Below are 26,248 nucleotides of genomic sequence, written 5' to 3'. Positions count from 1 at the left end.
GGAAATGTGTGGCAAACAGGGGCAGCCAGTCAATAGAGGCATTTGGGATGGTGCCCCAACAGATTTGGATGAGGGTGAGATAGACAAACTGATCTTTTGTGCTCTCACAGCGAGTCTCGCTGTGGGAGAGCAGCAGAACAGTGCAGAAATACAGCTTGCATAATCAGCATCTTCAATATCGCCCAATCTCGCATGAGCAGTGTCTGTCTGAGTCAGTAACATGAGCGGGCAGAGACTGTCAAAAGCAACAAGCAGCTTTCTCTAAGCTACCACATATGCTATGGCCAGCCATCAAGATCCCACCTCTTTCCTTCACTGGTTGACTGGTAAAAAAGGGTCAGCAAACGATAGGAGGAGCCAGGTCTGGGAGTGACAGAGTGGTGAGGCAGCAATTACTTCCTGTTGGTGCCTCTGTCCTCAATTTCACTCTCCTGCTCTGTCCCCTCTGCTCCTGAATTTCCCACTACCATCCCCTGTGATCCTGACACTGCTCCAGTGTTGGTGCTCTGACTCAGCATGGCTACGGAAGCAGAGAGCTTTTAATAGGAAGTACAAATAATCCTTAAGCAAGAGTAGTTCTGGCTAAAAACAGCTACACATGTGCTAGTTCCACAAGGTAATAGTGGTCTGCACTCACCCTCTAATTGTCAAACTACTCTTAAACCATAAATACATTCAACCAGAAACAACACCTAAAAAGGGAGTGCCTTAAGAATCCACCAATTGTATTGTAGAGTTAGTTCTCTTTTTTCTTCTCTCCTCCTTTCATAAAATACAGTTTAATTGTGTCAATATTAATGTACTCTACTTCAATATCAAAATAACATGGGAGCCATGGTATGAAGTCTCAAAACCATTTTCTTTAATATTCTTCAATACATCAAAGAAACAGCCCGGCCAACGTGTTTCGTCCTCCAAGAGGACTTCATCCGGGTTAATTAATTTCTTTACAGCAATGTCGCATCGAAGTCTATATGTAAAATGGATCAGTTCTCCACGAAATACTTGGAACACTAGTACAGCTCCTTTATTGTTGTAGGAAATAACAGGTGACCACATATAAATATCACAGCTTAATATCTACACCCCATTGGGTTTTGTAAGCTCAGACCAGGTAATGCGTCACACCATCACCTTCACTGACCTTCAGCAAACGAGAGGAGGCTTAAGTTACTGGGAGTGACAGAGTGTGAGGCAGCCATTACTTCCTCTTTGTGCCTCTGTCCTCAATTTCGCTCTCCTTCTTTGTCCCCTTCCCTCCATCCCCCGTGATCCTGACACTGCTCCAGTGTTGGTGCTTGGGCTCAGCAAGGCTCTGGAAGCTGAGAGCTTTTAATAGGAAGTGTCTGTCTGCTGAGCTGCGCTGAGGCTAGGCACTGTGTGGCTGCTGTATCCTGGGCCCTTGTGCCCTGGGACTCTGGGGTTACTGAGTGCACACAGTATGTGACCTGCTAAAACAGAGTTATCTTAAAGCCTGAGCCTACGACATACAGGTTACATACAAATCTCTACAATAGGTGCATTATGATAATAAGATTCCAGTTCTCTCTTTCTCTAATCCCCTTTTTAAGCACCAGTTTCTTTTTAGGTTTTGCCTACAGCACGCATGCATTGTCAGCAAAAGCTATTCTTAATAAAAGAAAAATCTTAAAAATGGACTTGGAGCCCACCTATTAAATATCAACATTTACCATGGTTGACTTTCACATCACTGTCATTTCCTTGCTTCTTACCGATCACATCTCCTGATTTCTGTTGGCTGCTCACCTCCTCCAGCATTCTTTCCGGGAATCCTGTCCTCGCCATGGGGCATGAACCTATCACAGTTTCCTGTTTGCGGTCATTGTCCTTCCACTGGCCAAGTACTTTTTATTTTGAAAAATATGTTTATTGCGGAAAACATGAAAGACCTAATCAAATAGAACCACTCATAGGTACTGAGAGGTGAAATTAACCAAAGGCAACATTCAGGATAGTACACAGCCATGTGGCCCACACCCCCGAGGCCGGGCGGCGTAAAGTTGGAAGGTGCCACATAGATAATCATAATCATTTGCATACAGTACACGTGCATCTCTAGTATCCGCTGTTTTTCATTTATTCCCCCTCCTACGTCCTCCATGGAGCCCGTCTCCCACCCGTCTGTACAGATAAGTTTTCCAATAGAAACACAGTCTAACATATAACAACAGAACAAACCCCCCCCATACGTGGCATCAGTAATAGAGTACGTGCAAAAGTCAGGTTACCTTCTCATGGCCCGATAGGGTGCAGACATCACAGTTATAAGCAATCCTCTGGGAATCAAGACAAATCACAGGGTTATACAATAGGGAACATCAGTGCGCGCCCAGCAGGGCATTACTCCGAAACAGGTCCCTCCACCTCGCCTCCCGCCCCATCCTCCTCGGACCCTGACCCCTCAGGGGTGAACAATTCGGCACTAGTGGCATCCGAGTAAGCATGGGCGGAAAATCCGTTTCGCTCGCGGATTTTGCGGATTTTCGGTAAATTCGCAATCCGCGAGATTCGCGAATCTCCCGCAAAATCCGCGAGCAGCGGATTTTGCTCGCACTGTTCGCGTGAGTTCGCGGCTTCCCAGTACAACTTCGCGCCCCGCGAATAAGTGCAAAATTGCAGAAATACGATCTTAGCAAAACTGAAACTACTTACCAGGTTCAAAAGTTCAGGCTCATCATTAGTAGCCATTTCCTGTAGTGCTTCCTGAGGGGCCCCTCCAGAGTTCAGTTGCCAGTTGCAACTATTATGGGACCCTGCTCTGAACCTCAGAATAGTTACACATATGCCACAAAGGTCCTGAATTACAGCTAAGGGAGACAAGCAGGAGCCAGGCTGGAAGTTCAAATCCATTAATCAGCCCCTAATTCATTATTGTCAGTTGGGGCAGGGCAGGTGTTGTAACTAATTTTGCAACAATGAAAGCACTTAGCAAGTGCAAAAGATCACTAATCAGGAAGCACTAAGGAAGCAGGTGCCAGCTAAAAAAATATTCTGTGACACATTAATCAGCCCCAAATTAATTCAGGTCACTTGAGGCAGGGAAGGTGTGCTTGCGTTGCCACAATAATGTACACTGTCTGGACAATCAGAGGGTGCTGTGATGAAACAGAGGGTGGCATGGGTGGGCCAGAGGGTGGCATGAGTAGTCAGAGAGTGGCAGTGGTGACAGAGAGTGGCAGTGATGAAGAAGAGTGTCCCAAACAGGCTGGACACGTAGAAACGTTCGCGAAACTTGCGACCCGACAGGTAAGTTCGCAATTTGCGACATTGTATAAAACCCTCGCGAACTGGCAGAAACCCGCGCAAACACACAAAAAAAAAATCCGCAAATTCGCGAGAATTCGCGGATTTTGCGGATTGCGAGTTCGCAAATCCGCAAAATTCGCGAACGCGAGATTCGCAAAATTCGCCCATGCTTACATCCGAGTCATCATCAGGGAACCCCTCAGAACACAACATCCTCCAAGCTAGTAAGTCCTCCTGAAGCCTTTCATCGCAGCGCGTGCGCTGCATGTGTGTTTCCTCAGCCAAGGACCACTCTCTAACATCCCTAAGCCACAGGGATAACTCGGGGGCCCTCTGCCCCATCCAAGTGATAGCCACGCGCCGCCTTGCCAACACCAGTAACAACTGTAGAAACTTTTAGGACAAATTCCTCTTTTTGGGCTTGGGCACCAGGGCCAAGAGACAATGAAGCGGATCCAGGGCAATCCGGAGGCCCGTAACACGGCCAATATGCTCCACAACCTCCCTCCAAAAGCTACCGACCTGCGGGCACTCCCAAGCCAAATGGAAGAATCCAGCTCTCTCCGCCCCACACCTAGGGCAGTCATCCCGCCTATCCGCCGAGATGCGATTCAGGGAGATCGGGGTCATGTAGGTGCGATGCACAAAATTAAAGTGGATCAACTTGAACCGTGCATTACACAAGACTTTCCGGGTCAGGAGCCCAATACGTTTGCGCTGTCCCGGCTCTAGAGCCATCCCCTGGTCCTCCTCCCAGGACGGCGCGACCGAATCCCGTCGCATGGCTGAGTACAATAAAGAGATCAGCCGCTTTCCTCTACCGCAGGAAAGGAGGATGTTGAGGGTGTGTGTCAGCGGAGGCGCCTCCGGGAACTGGGGCCAGGTCACCCTTGCCATCTCCTGGAGTCCCCTGTAGTGCAGGTACTGTCCCCTGCTCAGATCAAAGGCGTCCGTTGCTCGCTCGAAAGACACGAAGGAGTCATCCGGATAAAGGTCTGCCAGAGTCTCACACCCGCCGTCCCGCCATTCCCGGAAGGACACATTCTCCTCCATCAGCAGCACCGGGCCAAGATCCACACCGGCAGCTCCCTATGAAAGGGTGCCCGCCGAAAGACCTTCTCCACAAACCGCTGCCAGACTCCCGCCGCATGGCGCACCACATAGGGCAGGGCCTCGTCCGCCCCCCGTCCCTGCATCAAAGCCACCCGGAAAGCCTTCTCGTCCGCTCTGCCCGCCAGGAGCTGCAGCTCCCAGTTATCTGTGTCCACGAAACACCTCGCGGCTGGCAGGAGCTGTGCTGCTTCCCCAGGTACTTTAAAAACTTTTTTCATGAACTCTCCAAGAGTGCATGGCAGTGTACGGTCTCCCCATCCTCCACCCGCAGCCTGTTAATGCTTCTCCCTCCCCATCCGCCTCCCCTCAGCACACTCATGTTGTTCCCCATCCAGATTAGAGTCCAAGTGTCCCTTGGCTTCCATCATTTACTTGTGTTACCACCCTCATGCCTCTTGCCCTCTCACTTTCACAGCTCAGGAGGTGTATTATGCCCAATTCACTACAATGACACTCTTTTGCCCCCTCACCACAACCCCTCAGGAATGATATTGTGCCCAATTCACTACAATGACATACTTTGTTACTTCCTTCTATTTCAGAAACAACTTCTTCTCCCACCCCACATGAGTCACGCACACTCTCAATGACTGGGCTAACTGACCACTGGACAAAACGAACATAACCGGCGTTGTTGCAGAAGCATGTTCACCTTATGGAGTCTTCTTGCACTAGATGGCGGATGTTCCCAGTTAACGTATGAGTTTAATAGACATCAAAAGGATGAAAGATTGAGGAGGCACAGCCGTGATGTGGGCCTGTGACCCTCCGGATTAATACAATGCCCTGTAGTAGATGCATTATTATGACACCCCCTTGTTGATGTTAAATTTGAGGAACTATTGGGAATAGTGCTTAGATCTTTGTAATGGTCGATTCCTTCAAATTACCAAGTACTCTGAATGACAAATATGTATGTCTTGTTTGTTATGTCTCTCTGGATATAATGTTTTAATGATGTATGTGCAATATATTTTTTATTAATTATTTTGTATTGATACGTTGAGGCATTATTCACTGAGCTGCCAGCCACTAAAATAAGAAAGCTTCTAGGGCCCTTAAGAAGACATTTATGGTACTACATAAAACATACATAAGTAAGATGAACAGATCCCAAAGGACCATGACAAATAGAAATTTAGAGGCTTTACCTGGCATGTTACGTGCCTCCAGGACTAGAAAGGAAAGAAGCATTGGCAGCGCCGGGACACCCCTGTTTGGGGTAGCTGTAGCGCTTTATAAGCTCCAGTATTATTATTATTTCACCTATGCGAGATCTAAAAGCGTTGTCATTATTTCTCTAGAAGTGCTGCACAGCAGTACAAGCTGCTGTGCAACATTGTTTAAAGTTAAAAAAAAGTAATATAGCTGCCTGGGCTGCTATGCAATGTGGCTTAGAGTAGAACAAGCACTGTGACGGATGGTAGGTGCATATAGGAACGTTCAGATTTACTATGCCTAACTCCAGATCTACATACCTTGAAGATATCTGTACTGCGTAGGTATATTTAAATGTGAAATTCGGTATAGAAAAACTAGACTTACTTATCTGTCGATATTTTTGTTTTGATATTCTGTCCCATCGATATTGTTGATTTGATATTCAGAGGGCACACCCTCAAATTAATAATAGTAAAAGGTGTGGGAGAAGGAGTTTTTTGTTCCATTTTACAATGTGCAACATGGTAGAGCAAGTTAATAGATGCATCTTACTAACCTGTTATTGAGAATATCGTTTCCAGTTAATGCACCAGATCCCACATAGAACATATTAAAATCATACCAAGCAGTCTTTGGTACAACTGAGTTGACATTCCGACAATAAATGAGTCATCTAATCAGGATAACATGTATTACTTTGTTTCATGAGGCAACCCTGCAGGGCCAACTAACCGAAGCTGGGGCTGGTGACAACGTAGTGAAGTAATATCCACACTGCGGAACCTGGGAAATCTCTAACTCCCCAAGATGGGGTACCATAGCAATCATTAGCAATAACTCCCTTGAGGTGCTTTAAGTTCTATTGGCAAAAGAGAAACTCCTGAAATGTCCCTGTTGCTCTTAGGTCATTGCCCACGCAATGAGTAGCAGAGGGTAACTCTGATTTCTCCAAGCAGGGGAGTCAGTACCCATGTCTAACTCTCTTGGGTTTACCAAGACCCTAGGCATCCCCCGCCCCAAATTCCTGCATGGACAGCAGGCTGGGGGACAGCCAAGGACTCTATGAGCTCTGGGAGGGTGGACATTAGGGTTACCACCAGCTCAGAATTGATGAGCCCCACTGCTACCCAACCACAATCATACCTGGCAGCCTGCTGAGTGCTGCCACCCCATTCCACCATGAAGGATCTTGGAAGTCAGATGAGATTCTACCTTCTGTTTGGAAGAATCTGCCCCTCCTCCACCTGAATGAAGGCCTACAACCCTTTTACTAATGCACACTGCTGAGGTCTGGAGAAAGGCATCCATCAGTACAGGATCCCAGCTATTGCTTCCTGAAGGTTTCTGGTTTCTGACCCTCTTCTTCAAGTTTCCTTCAGTATTTGAAGCACAAGCGATAAGGCCTACTAGTGAGACCCACTATTTTGGGACTGCAGACCTGGAAGATGGGTCTGATGGTTCAGTGAACTAAAAGCATCTCCTTCAATGAACTGTGTTTGACCTCATAGTCACAGAGTCAAATCCTGGTGGTTCCATTCAGTCATTCATCCTGCCCAGATGAAATATACATCTGTTATTCAGCATCAAGAAGCAATTTGGGGTGAGCATGCACTTTACAACTAGTTATGTAATGTTATGTTATGTGTGGCAGCTATATGTGTATACACGTGTTGGAGGTGCAGTAAATGTGCTAACCACAACTGAGCTATCCCCAGGATGGTGCTTCCAACAGTCTAGTGAATGTGAGCTTTCCCCAGACCCCTGCAAATCCTTTCCAACGGACATGAGGAGACTTTAACGTTGACAAGAGTGACACACAGATGGCAGAGAATCTGGAGACAGGAAAAAAAGAGACACTAAAAGCAGAGTTCCTATGCCAGCGCAGAAAATCAAGAAGGCTGATCAAAATGGATCAAAATATGGTGTACAGAGTTTCTGGATTTTGTTTCCAAAACATTTTGAACCTTGAACGCCTTGCAGGCTCGCTGATGCTCACAAATTTAAAACAGTGATTCGTGTAATCATGCATGGTTGTCACCCTTTGCTGCCATGGCTCACTGGGGCATCGATGCGCCACTTCAGTGATGCTATCTGCCAGGGGGAGGCAGCGCCCCCACCCCCTCGTTGTGAAATCTGGCTTCCGAGAAAGGTTAAAACCTACAGCTCGCGAGACACAGCGCCGAGGATTATCCTGACAGAGGTGCCTTTGACGGATGACCGAGTGCCATGAATTGCAGGCTGATAAATGAAAAGTAGCTCGCAATGAAGCCAGCAGCCTAGAATTCTTAAGGCTGCCTCGTGTCACCTGTGAAGTGTGCAGGCAGGATAAAGCCATCAGGGGTAAGGGGAAGGGTGCCATGCCTTGCTGGCCGCGTCTGATTTGTGCGAATCGGCGGCCATTGTTCGACGGGCTTTTCCTGGAAATAGTGGGATCGTTAGGCAGGGTAGTTGGGGGTCAGTGAACCTGAAAGGCTCTGATTGGTTTTTGTGCAAATCCTGTTTGTTGAGGGATCACCGCCATGCCCGAGATTACCGCAGCTGCTTCTGGGCTGCGCGAGCCGTTCACATGGGATGAATGCAGATGTGCGCTCGGGCAGCTCCTCGAGGGATCCTGCAATTGACAGACGCCCCGGCCTCTGCGCAGTTACGGAGATTGTACTGCATGAATAGAGCTCGTTTAGTACATAAATAACTAGATTGCTTATTATTTCCAGGAATCGAAGCCGACTACATTTTTAGTGGAGCGTGGAGCTGCCCGTTTCAGCACCGCCATTTTTGCCTTGATCTGACGCTACCTGCTGGTTTCCTTTTTATCTTGTTACTTACACACAGGACACCTGCAGATTGCAACCCCCGTGGATCCTTCCTTTTATGTCCCCTTTTCACTTACAGTTTAACGTTTTCACAGGTTAGGCTGGCCGGGGCCAGCAGTCGGTGCTTGATTTGTGGTTGGAGTTGCAGGTGAAAGGGCCGGGCCTGTAAATTCTGGACCTTTTCTAGACACAAAGTCCGATTGCTCTTTTTTGTAGCATATAAACTAACTTGAAGGGGAGACTATTTGTTATTACTAGCAATAAATGAAACAAGAATTCTCTTGGACACTTAGTAACCACAGACAACTACTTAAGGTTTGTTGATTTAATACAAAGCAAAAAATAATTGGACATAAAGACACCCTAAAATGAGGGTGTAGAAATACAGCAGAATTGGCATAAAGCCAAATCTGCGTATCCAATTTAGATGATGTAACATAAGCAACCAATTAATTCTAGAAATAGAATGCAGAGGATCATAAAGCATGAGTCCAAATTTCCCTGCATCGAGAGTTGATGAATGAAAATCATTAATCTATCCCTACTCTAGCATTAAGATGACATCCCTATTTAAGCATTTTCAGGAAGAAGAGTAAAAGATGTCAGCATATGACGTCTTCCTAAGAAGTCTCTCCACCATTAATTGGTCAATAGCATGAAGCTATAGAGACAGAGCTTGTTCAAAGATCCTCTCTTTCCGAAAGCAAGGAAGAAGGCGCTTTCCCTACTTCCAACATCACATTATTGCAGGCAACTTTACCTAGATTCATTGCGTGTCAAGCCATCTGCTCTGGGTAAAATCTTAAAGATAACTTTCCATGGGATAATGGTGTTCTTCTTGTGCAAAAATGTGTCCTTGTTTCCCAGGCCTTCTCCTGTGTGAAGAACAATGATCTTCCTTTATCGGCTCATGCCACACACTTATAACTTCTTTTCTCCTTGCCCGACTAGTAAAACAAAGACATGATTCTAGCTAACAAGAGCGCGTCTTACACCTGCAACACAAACCATGACAAAGAACAAATTCCACAGCAGTCATGAAATTCGATTTGTTAATTCTAAAGTGAGAGTTTCCAGGGAACTTCATTTCAGGCCTACAAATTCAGCTAACATAAGGAAAACAGCATGTGAGCTTTTACGAATTGCATAAGAAATAAAGCACTTTCAGTTAATGCATTTACCTACATGCAAAACAACATGATTAATAAACACCTTTAGTACATGAATAATTGTCAGTTTCACAGCACAAGTTCTCCACATGAATGTTTCCTACTGGTTACTTTCACTTTCTATATTTAATTCCCCATGTCACTTTAAATGACCTAAGCACATCACGTTTTGTATTAATACATTTAAAAATTCTAACGCCTCATGTTAATATGAGAAACGATTATATGCATGTGCGCTCTACACGTGTGATTATAATTCACCCCTACACATAAAATTTGATTTCCGCTACATCACAGGCAAGGGCCCCAGTACTCCATTTTGGGGACTGGCCCATATTTTGTTATTAGCAGACTTTGCTCAATAGCAAGAGATGGAAAAGCAGAAAAGGGAGAAAGAAAGAAGACGAGAACCATTGGAAAACCGAGACAAAGGAGGAAATAAGGTATGAAGATTGAGATAAAGAGACAAGACGTGTGATGTGTCACTGGCCTACATGAATGGAAAAGTATCAGAAAAGTAATTTAATAAAAGGAATTGTTGAAAAGTGTTTTAATTTTAAATGAATTGCAAAACGGTAGAATTTCAGAGCAGGGTACCTTGCTCAGTCATTCTGTGGCTCCAACTCCAAGTGCCATGGGATTGTGACAGAAGGAGTATGGACAATACTGTGGCACTCCATAAATGGCGCCTCTTCATGTTCAATATATGATGAGTGCCGACATTTGGTACTGGGAGTGACCTGCTGGAGACCAGGGACCCCGTGCAGCTGGCCCTCCCTGGGATGGTTGGTTTAGCAAGGGCTCTGTCATGCCAAGTTCGGTGCAGGAGCTGTGCAAGAGTAACAAGGGAGTTCCAGCAGAGTGTGGAGGACTAGGGATGCCCACTGAGGGTGGGCAAAGGCAAGGCTGCGAGTGTGAGAACAGGTCATAAATTGGGGCTGAGAACTGACAAAGGAAATGAAGATGTCTGGTACCAGCACAATAAATATCATAAGCAGGATCAAGCAGGCTGGAACTGTACAGGAAGTGATACTGGCTGCCCCAGTCCTCCCAGCCTGAATTCAAAAACTTCACACAAATATGTGTGTTTTATTCTCATCTGATTCACAAGCACAATCTGTGATCAAGTGCCAATATACATTAACCATGGCTAAGCATGATGGGACATGTGGTGTCCTAATATATGAATTGGTCTACAATTTACAGAAGTTTGTCCTGTTTTCTGAAAAAGAAACATATGGCAGAAAGTTCCAGTGGTGTTTAAACTATTATGCAAATCTATTTGCACCATTTGGAGGAACACCAAATCCACAGGAGCCCACAACAACTTCAGAGCCGCCGCCAATGCCCACCACTAACTCATCAGAAAAATTAGGAAAAAAGCGATTGAAGACAGAATCTCCACTCATGCACTCAACAGCAAAGAACTCCTCAACATCATCAAGGAGTTTGCCCACCCTACCAGAGAGTCCACTGACATCCCTCCCTCACAAGACCTCTGCGACAAACTCAGCACCTTTTTCCACCACAAAATCAAGAGCATCTACGACAACTTCGAAGAAGACAACCAACACACTGAACCCTCACCAACCACCCGAAACCCTGAAGCCAGCTATCGACAACTGGACAGCCCTCACCACCGAAGATACACTGAAGACGATGAAATCAATCCACTCTGGGGCCTCCACGGACCCCTGGCCCCACAACATTTTCAACAAAGCTGCCCCTGACACTGCGCAGTACCTCAAACCTGTTGGCCTTCAGGAAGGGCCTAAAAACCTGGCTTTTTGCCTCCTAGACTTCCTTTTTTGTTGCTGACCCCGTTCTTTTTTAATCTGTGTGTTGTGTTTGTCTTTTTCAGGCTGTCAATAAAGCGCCGGGACACTCTTCCGAGTAGCCAAGCGCTATAAAAGACACAAATAACATAACATAACATAACAAAGCCGCCGACCCCATCGCACCCATGCTCTGCCATACCATCAACCGCTCCCTGGCAACCGCTTCAATCCCTGATAACTGGAAACACGCTGAGATCAACCCCTCCTGAAGAAACCCTCGGCGGACCCCACCAACATAAAAAAACTATAGACCCATCTCCCTGCTCCTGTTCCCAGCGAAAGTTATAAAGAAAGCCATCAACAGCCAATTTGCCACATTCATCAATGATTCAGAAAAGGGGGTGGTGATGAACAGAGTGTCTGAATTAAGCAGACCACTCTTACCCAGTCCAAAGATCAGGGCTTGATCCATCACCATTATTTATCTCACTGCACCATCCCAGCTCAGAACCTGGCTATATGCAAATCAGTCTGTCCATGGCCCAGTGCATCATGGGAACAGGGCAGACTAAACTACCAAGCCAATTCTTCACCAGAAAGGAGACAAGCTACCGGGGACCGGTTTCTGGCATTTCAGCCGTCTTCGGCCCGGCTTGCTTGAATCCTGATGGTGCAGTGAGAAAGGGACTCATGTCTGAGTATACCCTGCCACACCTATAGTGGCCAAAAACGATTCAGAAAAGGGGGTGGTGATGAGCCAAGTTCTGAGCTGGGATGGCGCAGTGAGCTAAAAAACGGTGATGGATTAAGCCCTGATCTTTGGACTGGGTAAGAGTGGTCTGCTTAATTCAGACACTCTGTTCATCACCACCCCCTTTTCTGAAACATTCATCAATGAGCACAACATCTTTGACTCCTCCCAATCCGGCTTCAGAAAAAAACACAGTACGGAAACAGCCCGCCTCAGCAGACGACACCTGTACCTTACTGGACAAAGGAGAAATAGCAGCCCTCATCCTCCTTAACCTCGCAGCGGCGTTCAGCACAGTCTCTCACCGCACCCTAATACACAGGCTCCACGATGCAGGGATCCAAGACCAGGCCCTCGACTAGATCCGCTCCTTCCTCTCCGGCAGAACGCAGCCGGTCAGACTCCTCCCTTTCCTCTCGGACCCTACACCTACCACCTACGGAGTCCCCCAGGGGTCCTCCCTCAGCCCTATGCTCTTCAACATCTGCATGTCTCCGCTCGCCCCCATCGTCAGAACCTACTGACTCAACATTGTGTCATAGGCAGATGACACCCAACTCATCCTCTCCCTATCGAACGAACACAACACTGCCAGACACAACTTTGAGAAGGCATGGAAGCCGTCGCCAAATGAATGAAAAACAGCTACCTACAACTAAATACCAACATAATGAAAGTACTCATCATGGGCCCAAACCCTGATGCCTGGAACAACACCTGGTGGCCCCCGCCCCTGGAAGCCCGCCCACCCCCATGGACTACGCTCACAATCTGGGAATCATCCTGGACTCAGAGCTCAAAATGGACTGCCAGATCAACTCTGTATCATCCTCCTGCTTCCACACCTCCGCCTCCTACGTAAGACCTTCAAATGGATCCCCCTCGAACACAGAAAAAATGTCACTCACAACCTGGTCAGCAGCAGGCTCCACTACGGTAACACACTCTATGCTGGAATAAACAAAAACTGCCACATCTCCCAGCTCCTGTGCACACTCCACTGGCATCCCATCGAAGCTAGAGTAACCTTCAAGATTCTAACTGTTAGATCTGGGGGTCTCTAGTTGACAGAGGTAGGTACCAATGTCCATATAGGGAACCTTGCTTCTAGTCAGGGTAAGGAGGATACACTCTTTGGATAACCCCTGCTCACCCCCTTGGTATCATGGCATGAGCAGACAGGCTAATCAAAGGCAATGTGTAAAATATTTGTACCAACACTCATAGTAACACAGTGAAAACACCACAAATAGATTCCACACAAGTTTAGAAAAATAAAGTATCTTTATCTAAACTACACAAGACCAAAACAACAGAAATCCAACATACACAGTTCAAGAAGATGATTTTAAAAGAGTTCTAGGGTTTGCGTCAAAATAATCCACAGTTGCGTCAGTTTTAGTCCAAAGTACCTGTAGATGTGACAAAAGTTCCTAGAAGCAACTGCAACGTCGAAAAACAAGTGATGGGTCACACCTGAGACCCTGAGGAGGCGATGCGACAACCCCGCTGCATGCAGCAGGCGTGTTGCAACGAATTAGGTCACCGCGATGGCAGGCCCTGCGACGATATTGCGGTACAAAAGGGGGTGGTGATGGACTGAGCATCTGAATCAGTCAAACACTCACACCCAGTCAAAAGATCTGGATTTAATCCATCACCGTTCTTTAGCCCACTCTGCCACCCCAGTTCAGACATGGCTATATGCAAATCAGTCTGACCCTGTGCCTCATGGGAACAGTCCAGCCCGAACTGCCAAGCCATGTCTTCCCTGGACCGGAAACAAGCTTCCAAGGACCGGTTTCTGGCATTCCAGCCGTCTTCAGCCCGGCGTGCTTGAATCCAGTGGCAAAGTGAGCAAGGGACTCACGTCTGAGCATACCCTGCCACACTTATGGCGGCCAAAAGCGGTACAAAAGGGGGCGGTGATGGACGGAGCATCTGAATCAAACAAACACTCACACCCAGTCAAAAGATCTGGGTTTAATCCATCACCGTTCTTTAGCCCACTCTGCCACCCCAGTTCAGACATGGCTATATGCAAATCAGTCTGACCCTGTGCCTCATGGGAACAGTCCAGCCCGAACTGCCAAGCCATGTTTTCCCTGGACCGGAAAAAAGCTTCCGAGGACCGGTTTCTGGCATTCCAGCCGTCTTCAGCCCGGCTTGCTTGAATCCAGTGGCAAAGTGAGCAAGGGTCTCACGTCTGAGCATACCCTGCCACACTTATGGCGGCCAAAAGCGGTACAAAAGGGGGTGGTGATGGACGGAGCATCTGAATCAATCAAACAGGGTATGCTCAGACGTGAGTCCCTTGCTGTTCCCATGAGGCACAGGGTCAGACTGATTTGCATATGGCCATGTCTGAACAGCAAATTCCTTCCCCTCTTCTTGGCAGAATAGCAACTGCCGGTCAGCCCACAAACACACAGCAGGACAATCCTTCCTCTTCAGTATTCCAGCTTTTCTCCTTGGCAGAGGTTCCTTCTTGATTCCAGGATGATCTAAAGTCTTGGGGTCTGGGCCCCAGTATTTATACCAATATTCTCTTTGTTCTCTGAAGGCAGGGAGGCCTTTGTCTAGTCCAAACCAGTTCTGGTCAGTCCTGGAGCACTCTGTTTACATGATTCCTTCTTTCCTTTGAGAGGGAGGGGCATGGTCATCAGCTGCCCAGCAGGAGGTGGAGCCAGCATTGTGGAAGGCAGGCACAACCCTATTCAGGCCCAAGTGCTATCCCTTCCCACCACTCAAGATGAAGATGAAGCTATTCAGCCTAGTGCTGACTCACCCAGCCTCCTGGAGCCACCCAGACCCTGTCACTCACAAACCAGACAGTCAATTCCCTAACAGGTAAAGGCACACAGAAAGGTCAGACAACAAAACATCCACTTTCTAAAAGTGCTGTTTTCAAACACAGGATTTAAAAACCATCCTTCCTAAAAGTGGGATATTACATTCTGAGTTCAGGTATACAAGACTTCAAGTTTCTATCTTGCTCCTATGGGAAGATATGCAGGTAAACATTATGCACCGCATTCTCCATTCTAGCCTATGGACAAGATAGCCTTTCAACAGTGAAAAGCGAAATTGGCAGTATTTCACTATCGGAGCATGTCACCAACTCTAGTGCGTGCTCTACCTTTCACATACACTGCACCCTGCCCAGTGGGGTACCTTGAGCATTCCATAGGGGTGTCCAATGTGTACAGAAAAGGAATGGTTAGACCTGGCCAGTTGGGACACTGGTCAGGTCAGCATGGCAGTTAGCAACTGCACACATGCACTGCGATGGCAGGCCTGAGACACCATTTTAGGGCTACTCATGTGGGTGGCACAATCAGTGCTGCAGGCCCACTAGTAGCATTTGAATCACCAGCCCTGGCCCTGGCACCTATTGATGAAACAAATCTGCCAATCATAATAGTGATTTATACAGAGAGCATATGCGCTTAAGCACTGATCAGCCATGGTAAAGTGCCCAGAGTCCTATTGCCAACAACCACAGTTCAGGAAAAATTAAGGAGGGAGAAGCAAAACGTTTGGGGATAACCCTGCAAAAAGGGCCATTTCCAACACTAACCCATGCTTATAAGGCCCTCCACGACACCGGACCAGCATACCTGAACAGCAGACTCAAATTCCATGCACCCCAAAGGACCCTACGGTCAGCCCAGCTCTCCTATGCCGTGGTCCCCCACACCAGAAAGACCAGATCGGGAGGCCACTCCTTTCCTTCTGCGTGGACAGAGCCTGGAACGGCCTTCCACTCCACCTCGGACAGATAACATTGCTCCCCATCTTAGCAAAAAACCTCAAAACCTGGCTCTTCGACAGACCCCATTCTTGATGGACTGTAATCTACGATCCCCCCCCCCTCCCCCAACCTCCCAGAGCCTTGAGACCCTTACGGGTGAGTAGTCGCTCTTAACAAACATATGATTGATTGATTGATTTCTGTAGTTTGAATAATGCAAAATAGGGAAAATAGTATTTGCAAACGTGTAAAAATGGAGTAGATTACTTCCACACTGTTTTTGCAGCTCACACAATAGGAAGAATATGAAATACATACATGTCCTTTAATGTGTGTAATATGGGTCGTTAAAAGGAAACATTTATTTTTTCAATTTGTTACTTTAGAAGCACAGAGTACATAATATGTTTGCTGTTTTTCTACCAGGTTTAGTTGTTGATTACAATGTTTGTCAAAATGTCTAAAAGACTCATAAAAGGATTAATAAGCAACAGCTGTCACCAGGGCCGGCTCCTCCGCTATGGCAGCGGAGCGTCGCCTTCCCCTGCCAGCACTCTCAAAAAACGGAAAAAATAAAACTGGTTTAATACCCATTTTACTATTGTTTTATTCTTCTTGTGCCGTGTCTTGGGGCGGGGCCAGGGTGATGAGAGGCTGAAGGGTGAGTGGAGGGCACTGCCTTCACTGTGCATGTGGGTTTGTCCGGCCAAACCCACACGCGCAGTGAAGCTCTTTTCGAATCCAGCTGCATTGGAGAGAGCACAGGCTCCTAGTCTGTCTAGAGAGTGCAAATCATTGGCACTCAGGCCAATCCTGAAGCTGCTCTCATAGCAGCTTCAGGATTGGCCGCGGGTCAGCCTTTGAGCCTGCCCTGTGCCTGCCTGCCTGAGAGGAGAGGAGCAGAAGAGAACGATCCTGGAGGGTGGCAGGTAAGTCAGGGGCGTAACACAGGCCCCCGCAGCCCCTGCGGGGCGGGGGGCCCCGCTCCAGGGGCCCCTCACTCACTTTAATAAATGAAATGGTGCGCAAGTGCGGCCTGCACTAAAGTGCTGCTGTGCATCCATCAGATTCAGTTTGATTTGCCTGCCAGTGCCTCGGAGATCACAGTGAAGGTAGGATCCTCCTCACCAGCGTTGTGCGAGCGTAAGTCATGGCGTTGAGCGTGACGTCACGCGCAGGGATGCTCTATCTGACTGTGAGTTTGAGAGACGCGCCACTGTGCTAAATACTGCGCCTTCTACACTATTCCCCTCTCCAGCGCTGTGCGAGCTTCACTTCCATACGCTGGGTGTGACGTCACTACTGTGCGATAAACAGATGGTGCCTGGCGGTGCATGGTATCATTGACGTTTGTTAAACACTGTTTATGTTCCCTGTGTGCCACTGTCTCACCCTGCGATTGTTACCAAATGCCCGGCGTAATTGATACCTTCTGCATGCTTTGACCCCCTCCCTGACCCTCAAGTCTGTACATATTCCAGGAATTACTTCAACTTGAAGTTACACATCCCAACAGACGAGAGTCTCTCTGCCTTTGAAGTAAATAATGGCTTTTCTTTGCCTGTTTCCGGTCTAAAACTGCGTCAGCTTCACTAGAATTCATTATGGAAAATATATTCCTCCGATTTCTGGGGGGAAAATTCCCCACTTTCCTGTTCTAAAATGTTGGCATTCATGAAAAGTCCTCTCCAAAACTACCAGATTTACATTTTCTTAACTGAGCATGCAGCACTGTGTGCTCGGGTACCATATAAAAATGGGGGCACAATTACAATTTGTCCAGGTTATTCTTCATCATTTTATGTGCAATTCTTAATCGGATGCCAAAAGAAATGTGTGCCAGTGAAAAAGATTTTGGTGCCTCTTGCTGAACGCTCAGGAACAGGTTTTAAACAAATTGCAGTCTATCCAAAATGCGGCAGCTAGAGTAGTACTCTACATTCCTAAGCACCATTCTGTCTCAGCAGCCATACGTCCACTCCATTGGTTGCGAGTCAGAAGCCGCATAAAATGTAAGGCCCTTTGCATTGCCTACAAGGCTATTCACAATTCCGGACCACGATTTCTCAGAAAGGCTTTCGCGATCTGTACCCCCAACAGGTCTCTTCGTTCAGCATCGACTTGTCTCCTACCAGTCCCTCGCACCAGAACAGTCGCCTGGGGAGATAGACGCTTCCTAGTGGCCATCACGAGGCTCTGGAACACTCTTCCTCTCACCATCAAGATTAGTCCCACACTTTTAATTTTCTGGAAACAATTGAAAACCTGGCTCTTTGACCAATGATCTCCTTCAGCATGATGTATGTCATCTTGATAATCCTATGCGCCGAGACACCTTCGGGTATTTGTGCGCATTACAAATCAAATAAACATAAACATAAACATAAGGTGATTTTTACAACCTTGGTCTAAATGACGCCTTACCTATTTTAACATATGATATTTTTCATTCTTCACGTATTACGTATATAGCATTTGAAATGCAATTTACCATTTGCCACATCTAAACACAGATATCCTCTCAGGATCTTTACACCACTCCACACACCCGAAATCAATATTGCCTCATGCACTCTTTCAAATAAAGCTTGTATGCAATAGGTACCTTTCCATACCCTGTATTAGTGTCTCAACCCGCCTCCATTCTTCTACGCTTGAAATCCATCCTTTCTAAACCTTAGGGGATGTAGCTCTTTATGTTCTCTAGAAATACTCTTGTCTGATGGAAGTTCAGGCCTAGCCTTTATCAATGCCAGATTACAGCAATGTCTACTTTAGCTTGAGAAACAGATTCACAATAAGATTCAGAATCTCAATGCTCTCCACTAGTGTTTATAGTGCGCTTTATAAGTCCCAGTAACTAACAATCTCTCAGAATCAACCAGATCCAGCAAGTTCCCTTACTCCTGCTACTCACAATAATCCTGAAGACTCACCTGTCCAGTCATGAAAGGGCTTTGTATTTGTAGGCCTACAGTCCAAATACATAATTATTATAATAGAAGAGGGATTTTAGGTAAAAAAAAGGAGGCTCATTTGGGGGTGATCAGGGTGCATATCAACTAGACAGCAGGATGACCCAAGGCCTCGCAAAAGATCTAATATTCTGATATGTACAAATTGTGTTTATCTATCACTAATTTACAATCTACTCTAATATTCGTCCTGTCTTCACACTGGTAATGGAGTTGTTTGTGCTGTGTTTTACCAAGACTGTGGTAGACTATATAAAGTTGATGATAGCTTTTATTTGGCAAACACCATTTGCTAGTCAATACTATTATCTCAACTGAAATAAATGAAGGAGGTAGTTTTAGGATCAGGGAAAGGGTTAAGATAAGGAATGCTTTCAAGGCTAGGGAAGGGATAAATGAGAGGGTAATGTTGAAAGCAACGTTTAGATTTGGTAAGAAGGTAAGGTATAGTTTTAGGCTTATGGATTGGGTTTGGGTACAGGTTAGGGTCAGGGTTGGTGATATGATAGATGAGGGTTAGGGTAAGGTAAAAGTTTAGAGTTAGGGATATTATTAAGGTAATGGTAATGGGTATGTTTAGGGTCAGAGTAAGGGATAAGTCCAGGGTTTGTTTTAGAGTGAGGGGCAGGTTTAGGGCTAGAGTGAAGGATAGATTTAGAGTTGGGGCAAGGTCAGCGGAAAGCAGTGGAATTGGGACTGGAGGAGGTGTAAGGTTAAGGATATTGGGCAAACAAAATATTTAAAGTTATTAGTAAGGATTAGAGGAATTAATAGATTTAGAGTAAGAACATGATCTGAACTATGGAAAAGTTAAGGGCATGGTAAGTGCTAGTAAAATGTGAAAGTTTGATGTTAGTTATAGCTATAGAATAGGATTAATGTAAATGTTGTCAAGGACATGGTAAAACACATATTAATGAAAGGCAGGCGAAGTAATGGTAGATGAGGTCATTTTGACAAGGTAGGGGTAGAGTAGTTGGTGGTTGGCCTATTAGTGACATAAATCAAGTTTGCAGAAAGTGAGAAGGCAAATGTGTGTCTTTGTGTGTATGTAAGTGTATGACTGTGTGTAATAAAATACTGTCCTGCTCGTATATGAAATCGACATATTGCTCTGCGAATGAGATCAATTAATCAATTACATATTAAATTCTTAGTTTTTATAATTAATTAGAATTCCATATGAATATCTGTAAAAGGTACATTTGGGCTTGGTGCTGGTCGGTCATCAACTGATTTTAAAAGTGTATATGGAATAAAATAAAGACTCTTCATTGCGTGTAGCTTTACTTATCCAATTGGTTATCTAGTGAGAATGTACTCAATTAAATTAAGTTAAATCTCATGACTTTTTTTTTTGTTTTGCAGGGACTCCATTTCCGAAGAACTTCCAACAAGTTTGCACGAAAATCCTCACCAGGTTATTCAGAGTCTTTGTCCATGTTTATATTCATCACTTTGATGGAGTCATCAATGTGGGCGCAGAAGCTCATGTGAACACCTGTTACAAGCACTTTTACTACTTCATCACAGAATTTAGCTTGGTTGATTATCGAGAGCTGGAGCCACTGGTAAGAATGGGATCCCTCAATATGGATCATGCAGAAAGTTTACAATGAAATCATTTAAAAACATTGTATAAATAAGGCTCATTGTTGTACCATTAAGCTGTGTCTATAATATAGTGTTATATGCTAATATATCGGAGGTTGTAAGTCCGAATTTCTTGGACATAAATATTGTGCTGTAAAAACCAAAATATGGTCTACCACAATAATGTCTGGTATATATATATATATATATATATATATATATATATATATATATATATATATATATATATATATATATATATATATATATAGTCAAGGTACATATATGGAGTGTAAATGTAGTAAGCTGAACTTACCTGTATTTTCAGTAATTTTGGTAGTTATAGGAAATGACCATGTTTGGCATGACGTCATTTTTTGCTGGACTTAGAACTCTGTGCACATTACCTCTGCTAAACAGGAGTAGAGTGTCTGTGCTTGCCCTTTAAACATGATTTGATTATTGTACCACTGAATGACATATTTAACAGGTTTGACCCAAACAGTCCTGCATCGTGCTGACTTATTTAACTAACCTATATGTCCCTGGTGTATGGTGTACGAAATACAGACAGGAAGGAGCTAGAAGAAGTTAAATGCCCCCTGTACACTACATCAGCCATTTTGCCAGCCACAGAGTGGGCCTATAAAACATGGTTTCAGGTCAACCATGTGAAGCTTTACTTCAGCTGCCCAAAAACCTACTGTTGACTCTGACAAAATAACCATTTCTTACATGTGCAAATCCCTGTTTTAAAATATTAATAAGTCACCCCTAAGTACACCCCTTTGCCCACAAGGTAGGGTGTTTAATATTTATAAGTGGAACATGCACAAAATAAAAGCTGGCATGTTCCTCCAGTGACTAGCCCCCATTAGCTATTTTCACTGGCAGGGCTGTTGCTTGATTCTGTCAAATGTCTTTAATCTGTAACTTTTGACAGGCAGTGACTGGTATACTCATCCAAATTCTCTTTTACATGTTTATTAAAGATCAAATCCATTGGAAAGGGGAGATTTCTATTACATTTCTAGGATAAGGAAAGTTATTATCTCCTGCCTGAGCCAGAGTTGGACTAATCAGCTTTATCCTAGGACAGTTGGCCTGCCAGTTCCTTTCTGACAATGAGGCGTGAAAACTACACCGACACCAGAGAGAAAAGCCTGGCTGTGGGGTGATGTTTTTCTTCACCTTACAGGAAAGGCAGGTGGGGTGGGCCCATGGACTTCATTAACTTATAAAGTAGTAAGATGAGCCCCGTCCTTTCTAATGCAGATTGTGAGAAGTTGGCCTGGTATATGATGCTCACTAGTTCTAGTGATCACCTTGTACCATGCCAAGCAACCCTCATGATGATTGGTTGTAAGTCAACCTTATAGACCAGCTATCCTAGCGGTAGCGTGGACAAGGCAGTCTTAGGCTAAACTCTGAAAGGCATGTGAAGCAAGCTGTTTTACCATATACAACCCCCTTGAATACCAAATGAAAGGACACCACACAGATATATATTGAAAATATATATAGATTTATTAACTACAAATATCCCCTGGACTCTTTATGAGCACAGAAGCACAAGCGTTAAGCACAAGACAGTTTAAAATACACAAAAGTTGCACAATATGGAGGAGCCCTAGGGGCCACCTAAACCATATACTAAAAGTGGTATAAGAGATACCAATCGAAAAGGAAATAGGCCTAGGGCCTTGGGAATCGCTGGAGCTGATCGGGACTAGCAGTGACTAAGTCGGGAAAGGCCCGCGGGACTCGGGTGCAGTGTTTAAAGTGCACGCACTCATCAATGTTAAGTCTATGGTGCGTAAAAGTTACAAAGTTAGTTAGTTCGGAACCTTACGAGTGACCTAGAAAGCTGAAACTTAAGACACATGCCCTAGAGGTGTGTACCAGTGTGGGAACACCAGCGTTGCTGAGTTACCTCACCCACAGGACGCGGGTGCATAGGGTCGAAGTAGTGTCGGGTTTCGTCACGCAGGTCGATGGTGCTTGGAGCTGAAGATGCTGCAGGTGGCTCGATGTGAAGAGTTACGGTGGATCCAAGGGTGGATCTGAAGTTGTGAAGACCTGAAAGCAGAGGGGACAATGTCAGTCACTAGCCAGTGACTACCGTGGAACCAGGATGGAACCAGGCGATGTCGGGTGCAAACAGGCGTTGAGGTGTAGCTTCTCTCTGCAGCCACGTGGACACCGGGGGTCGAGGATGTCCAGGAGTCGGTCACGAGCTGTCCCACGCAGGTTTCTCGCTGTTGGCGGTGTCGGCAACTTGATCGGAGCAAACAGGCCTTGGCTAATGCAAGCCATGCAGGAATCGAAAAAAGCTTACCACTCGGACCAGCAAGGTCAGAGCGGGTGCTCCCTTTTACAGGAGCGAGGGCAAGTCTAGAGCAACCAGACCCGCAGTGTAAATTGTAGTTGTAGTCACCAAGATGGCCGCTGACCACGTGGCTAGTGGCCGGGATGACTCGTCGAGTGGCACGATGCAAAAGGGCCCCACGCAGATCGTGGCGATGCTGGGGGGCTGAACTTTGGTGCAAGGGCTGCTCGGTGGTAGGGGTTCTCAGTCCCCAAAGCACAACGTCGAGGATACCTCTGATGCTGCGCAGTCAGCTTTTCGGGTGTCTTCCAAGATGTCCGGTCCCACGTCTCTCGGTGCCTCCACGGGTCCCTTCTTTGCAGGGACTGTGGATCGGGCTGTGAGAAGTCTGGGAGTCTGGGTCTTGTCAGGCTCTGGGCTCGGGCTCCGGCGGGAGGCGGCGGCAAAGCAGACGTTGAGTTGCTGGTTGGTGCCTGTGTTCACAGGGAGGCCACTCCTAGGCCACAAGGGAGATTCTCTTCAGTCTTCTGTACAGCAGAATGTCGAAGTCCAGTCGTCTTCTTCATTTAAAGTTGATTCAGGATGATCTGAGGTGCTCTGGTACTGCTCCCACTCTTATTCGAATCTGAGGGGTGGATCACCTACTAGGTCCCTCCTCTGGGTGGGACCAGGAAGGGGGGCGGTTACACCCCCTTTCCTTTGTCCAGCTCCTCGCCAGGCTTGGGTCTGGAAAGTCCCAGGACCGGTTTGGACTGGCCTATGCACGAGGACACCTTGTGTGCCCCAGGCATGCCTCAATCTATTCAGCCCTGTCCTACCCAATACACAAAATCCTGTCTGGGGTGGTGCTCGCACCTCCCAAGGCAGGAAACCCTTTGTCCGAGCCCTCCTCGCTGGTAGGACTCCCAGCAGCAGGAGCTCAGACTTGTGTCTGTGTGGCAGCATCCATTTTGTGATGCTGAGGCTCTGGTAAACTTTAACCGGGGTTAAGGCTAGGTACATGTCGTGTCCCTCTTGAAGGGTGGAATGCTATCCCCGTCGACAGAACTGTCGAGGGGATAGTATTCCAAATCGTATGACACCTTACTCGACATGTTTTGATAAAGCCAAACCAAAGTTAGCAAATAACCGCTAGGATTATAATGCACTTAAGAGTATATGGTATGGTAATATCTCGGAACAGCTAAGGGAGTGGTTTCCGACAGCTGCAGACAGGCTCAGCTCATGCTAGAGCTCCATCTCACATATTTCCAAGCACTCTGCCTCCAGGATTGATGAGGCCTTCCATAGGAGTGGCTGATAGGAACATATGTGTCCAGTTTAGGGTTAGGCACAGGCATACTGTACCTTAGCAAGAGGTGGTTACACTGACTTGCCCCAGCTGAGTGATCAGCCAGTTGTGTCAAAATATGGAGGCCAGGCCAGGGGTGGCACAATACATGCTGCAGCCCCTGGTAGGCCTTGGAAACACCTATGCCCTGGGTACCTATGGCACACTGTTACAGGGGCCAATAAGGTGAACCAGTTCCAATTGTGAATGTACCTAAGGTACATGGAGTCCATTTTAAGGAGAGAGCAATCAGCCTGGGGCCCTGAATAGCAGGATCCCAGGCCAACTATGTCAAAAACCAGCTAAACACCAGGCAAAAAGTTTGGGGGTAACCATAGTCAGATATCCACCTTCCTACACAGATGTCAAGTAAAACTTGGAGGAAGGCAAGTTTTTGCTCCCCAGACTCCAATAGCCAGCCTGGCTCCAAACCCAGTGGAAGGGAAGCTGCCCCCAAACCATTTTGGAGAGGAAACCGGGGACTTCCCATTTCTCTGTCCAAACCTTTGGCTGGCCACAAAGGCTGTGCACAAGGGAGGGAAGAGTTAATTTTAGGAGTAAGGTGCACCGTGGGTTTGTTTGCAGTAGAGCAAACCGGAAATGCTGAAAAAGGGGGTATGTTTTCACTCCACACTTTTCACCTTTTGGCTATGGAGGAGCCAGGAGTCGCCCCACCCATTGGCAAGTGCAATCCGTAAAGGTGGTTCCTCAAGGAAACCTTCTCAGAATAAAAGATTACAAGATGACTGGATCCTGCTTGCTATAACCTAAGAGTAGAACCTTAAGCCTAAAGAACTGGATGTGCTCTAGCTTATACCCAGGACACAGAAGTGGATTACATGAGCCAGTGGGCAAACAACCAACCTGTGTGGCTACAAATACACAAACAGCGAAAAAAACACTTTTTGCTACATTCCCAGGTGCCCAGGCACAAGTGGACCTGCACTTGACTTGCTCAAAGCCTTTGCTAGATCATGCTCTCTGAGTCTCCCCTAAGAGTTAGGAGACTTAGGTGCACAGCTGAGGAAACAGGGACATACCCCTGAAAAGCGTTGGGAAGAATTTTGGCTTTCTCCTCCCCCTCCCCTCCCTCCCCCTCTCCACCTTTTTCTCTTTCTTTCACCTCCTCTAGGGGCAAATTAGCCTATAACTATGTATACTCGAGGCAACCATGTAACCAGAAAGATTCCAAGAACTCCCCGCTGTAAATATCCCCCCCCCTGCATTACTACTGTACTGTATTAGAAAATCGTCTAAATAAAAACTTTTTGAAATAAAAAAAACAACCACCAGAGCCAATCTAAAAAAGGTGTGACTTTGCTGGGCTGAAGAAACAGGTTTGTTCCAGTTGAAGCTTCTCCGCTGCAGCAAATCCATTTCAGCAGGCCCTCGTCGAAAAGGTTTCCTGTTTCATGAAGCCTTCATTGGATACAAGCTACTGCCTTGCCCAGATGGAAGTAAAGGACTTCAATTTCAGATACGACGTCACAATGAGAAAATCTTGACCGACCAAAGGTGCACAAAGGTTGGGCAGGAAACACACAGTTCTCCCACTCAGACCTTTTCTCCCTTAAACTAATGGCTTCAGCGGGACATTGCACAGCGGATATCTGGCTGCAAGAGGACTTTGATGGCTACAACCTGCCACCTTGCAGTGCAGAAAGATTTTGGCTTCCATTTTGCATATTAAGCCTCAATGTAAAATCCTTGACCAGTCCGTCTCGCTTGGCATATACTGCCTCTGGATGCATCATGATTGGCCAGAAAGTGTGCATAGGTCCCGATCTATCGTGACCATAGACTATCATTAGAGCTTAATGCTTTTTGGTGCTATTTTAACATAGAACTTTAAAAACTCATATCAACGGTTCTTCACATTGGAATTTTGAATATTTGAAAGAGTCTGATTTGGTGTTGTGCGCTCTTTGTCAGGGCATTGATTTGGGTGTGTAGACTGAGAGTCTTGTCCAGGGTGAAGCCCAGTGATTTTGTTGTTTGAACAATGATAGGCTATAGTTGAGAAAGTTTGATGTGTCTATAAAGTTTTAATAGAAGTTTGAATAGGAGTGTTGTTGTTATGCAGTGCAATCAGAAGGAATTCTGTTTTCTGAGGATTCAGTAGGGAGTGATATTGGTTGATCCATGATTGTAGCTAGTTAATCACTCTTTCCAGTGCATTTATGGCATGGATGAAGGAGACTTTATATGTATTTAA

General features: G+C 46.1%; 1 protein-coding gene across 3 annotated transcripts in view; it reads left to right on the top strand.

Annotated features, from left to right (window-relative positions):
- The window catches only part of LOC147747124 (MOB kinase activator 3C), a 243,447-nt gene that overhangs the window by 167,882 nt on the left and 49,317 nt on the right, over positions 1-26,248 (top strand). For all 3 annotated transcript variants that reach the window (XM_086952381.1, XM_086952382.1, XM_086952383.1), the window contains exon 3: positions 20,150-20,352. In XM_086952381.1, the coding sequence (XP_086808507.1) occupies positions 20,150-20,352 (203 nt within the window). The remainder of the gene's footprint in view (positions 1-20,149; positions 20,353-26,248) is intronic.

Source organism: Lissotriton vulgaris, chromosome 1_1 (assembly GCF_964263255.1).
Source record: "Lissotriton vulgaris chromosome 1_1, aLisVul1.2, whole genome shotgun sequence".
Lineage (NCBI taxonomy): Eukaryota > Metazoa > Chordata > Amphibia > Caudata > Salamandridae > Lissotriton > Lissotriton vulgaris.
The sequence above is the reverse complement of the archived record's forward strand: the minus strand, read 5'-3'. Positions and strand labels throughout refer to the sequence as shown.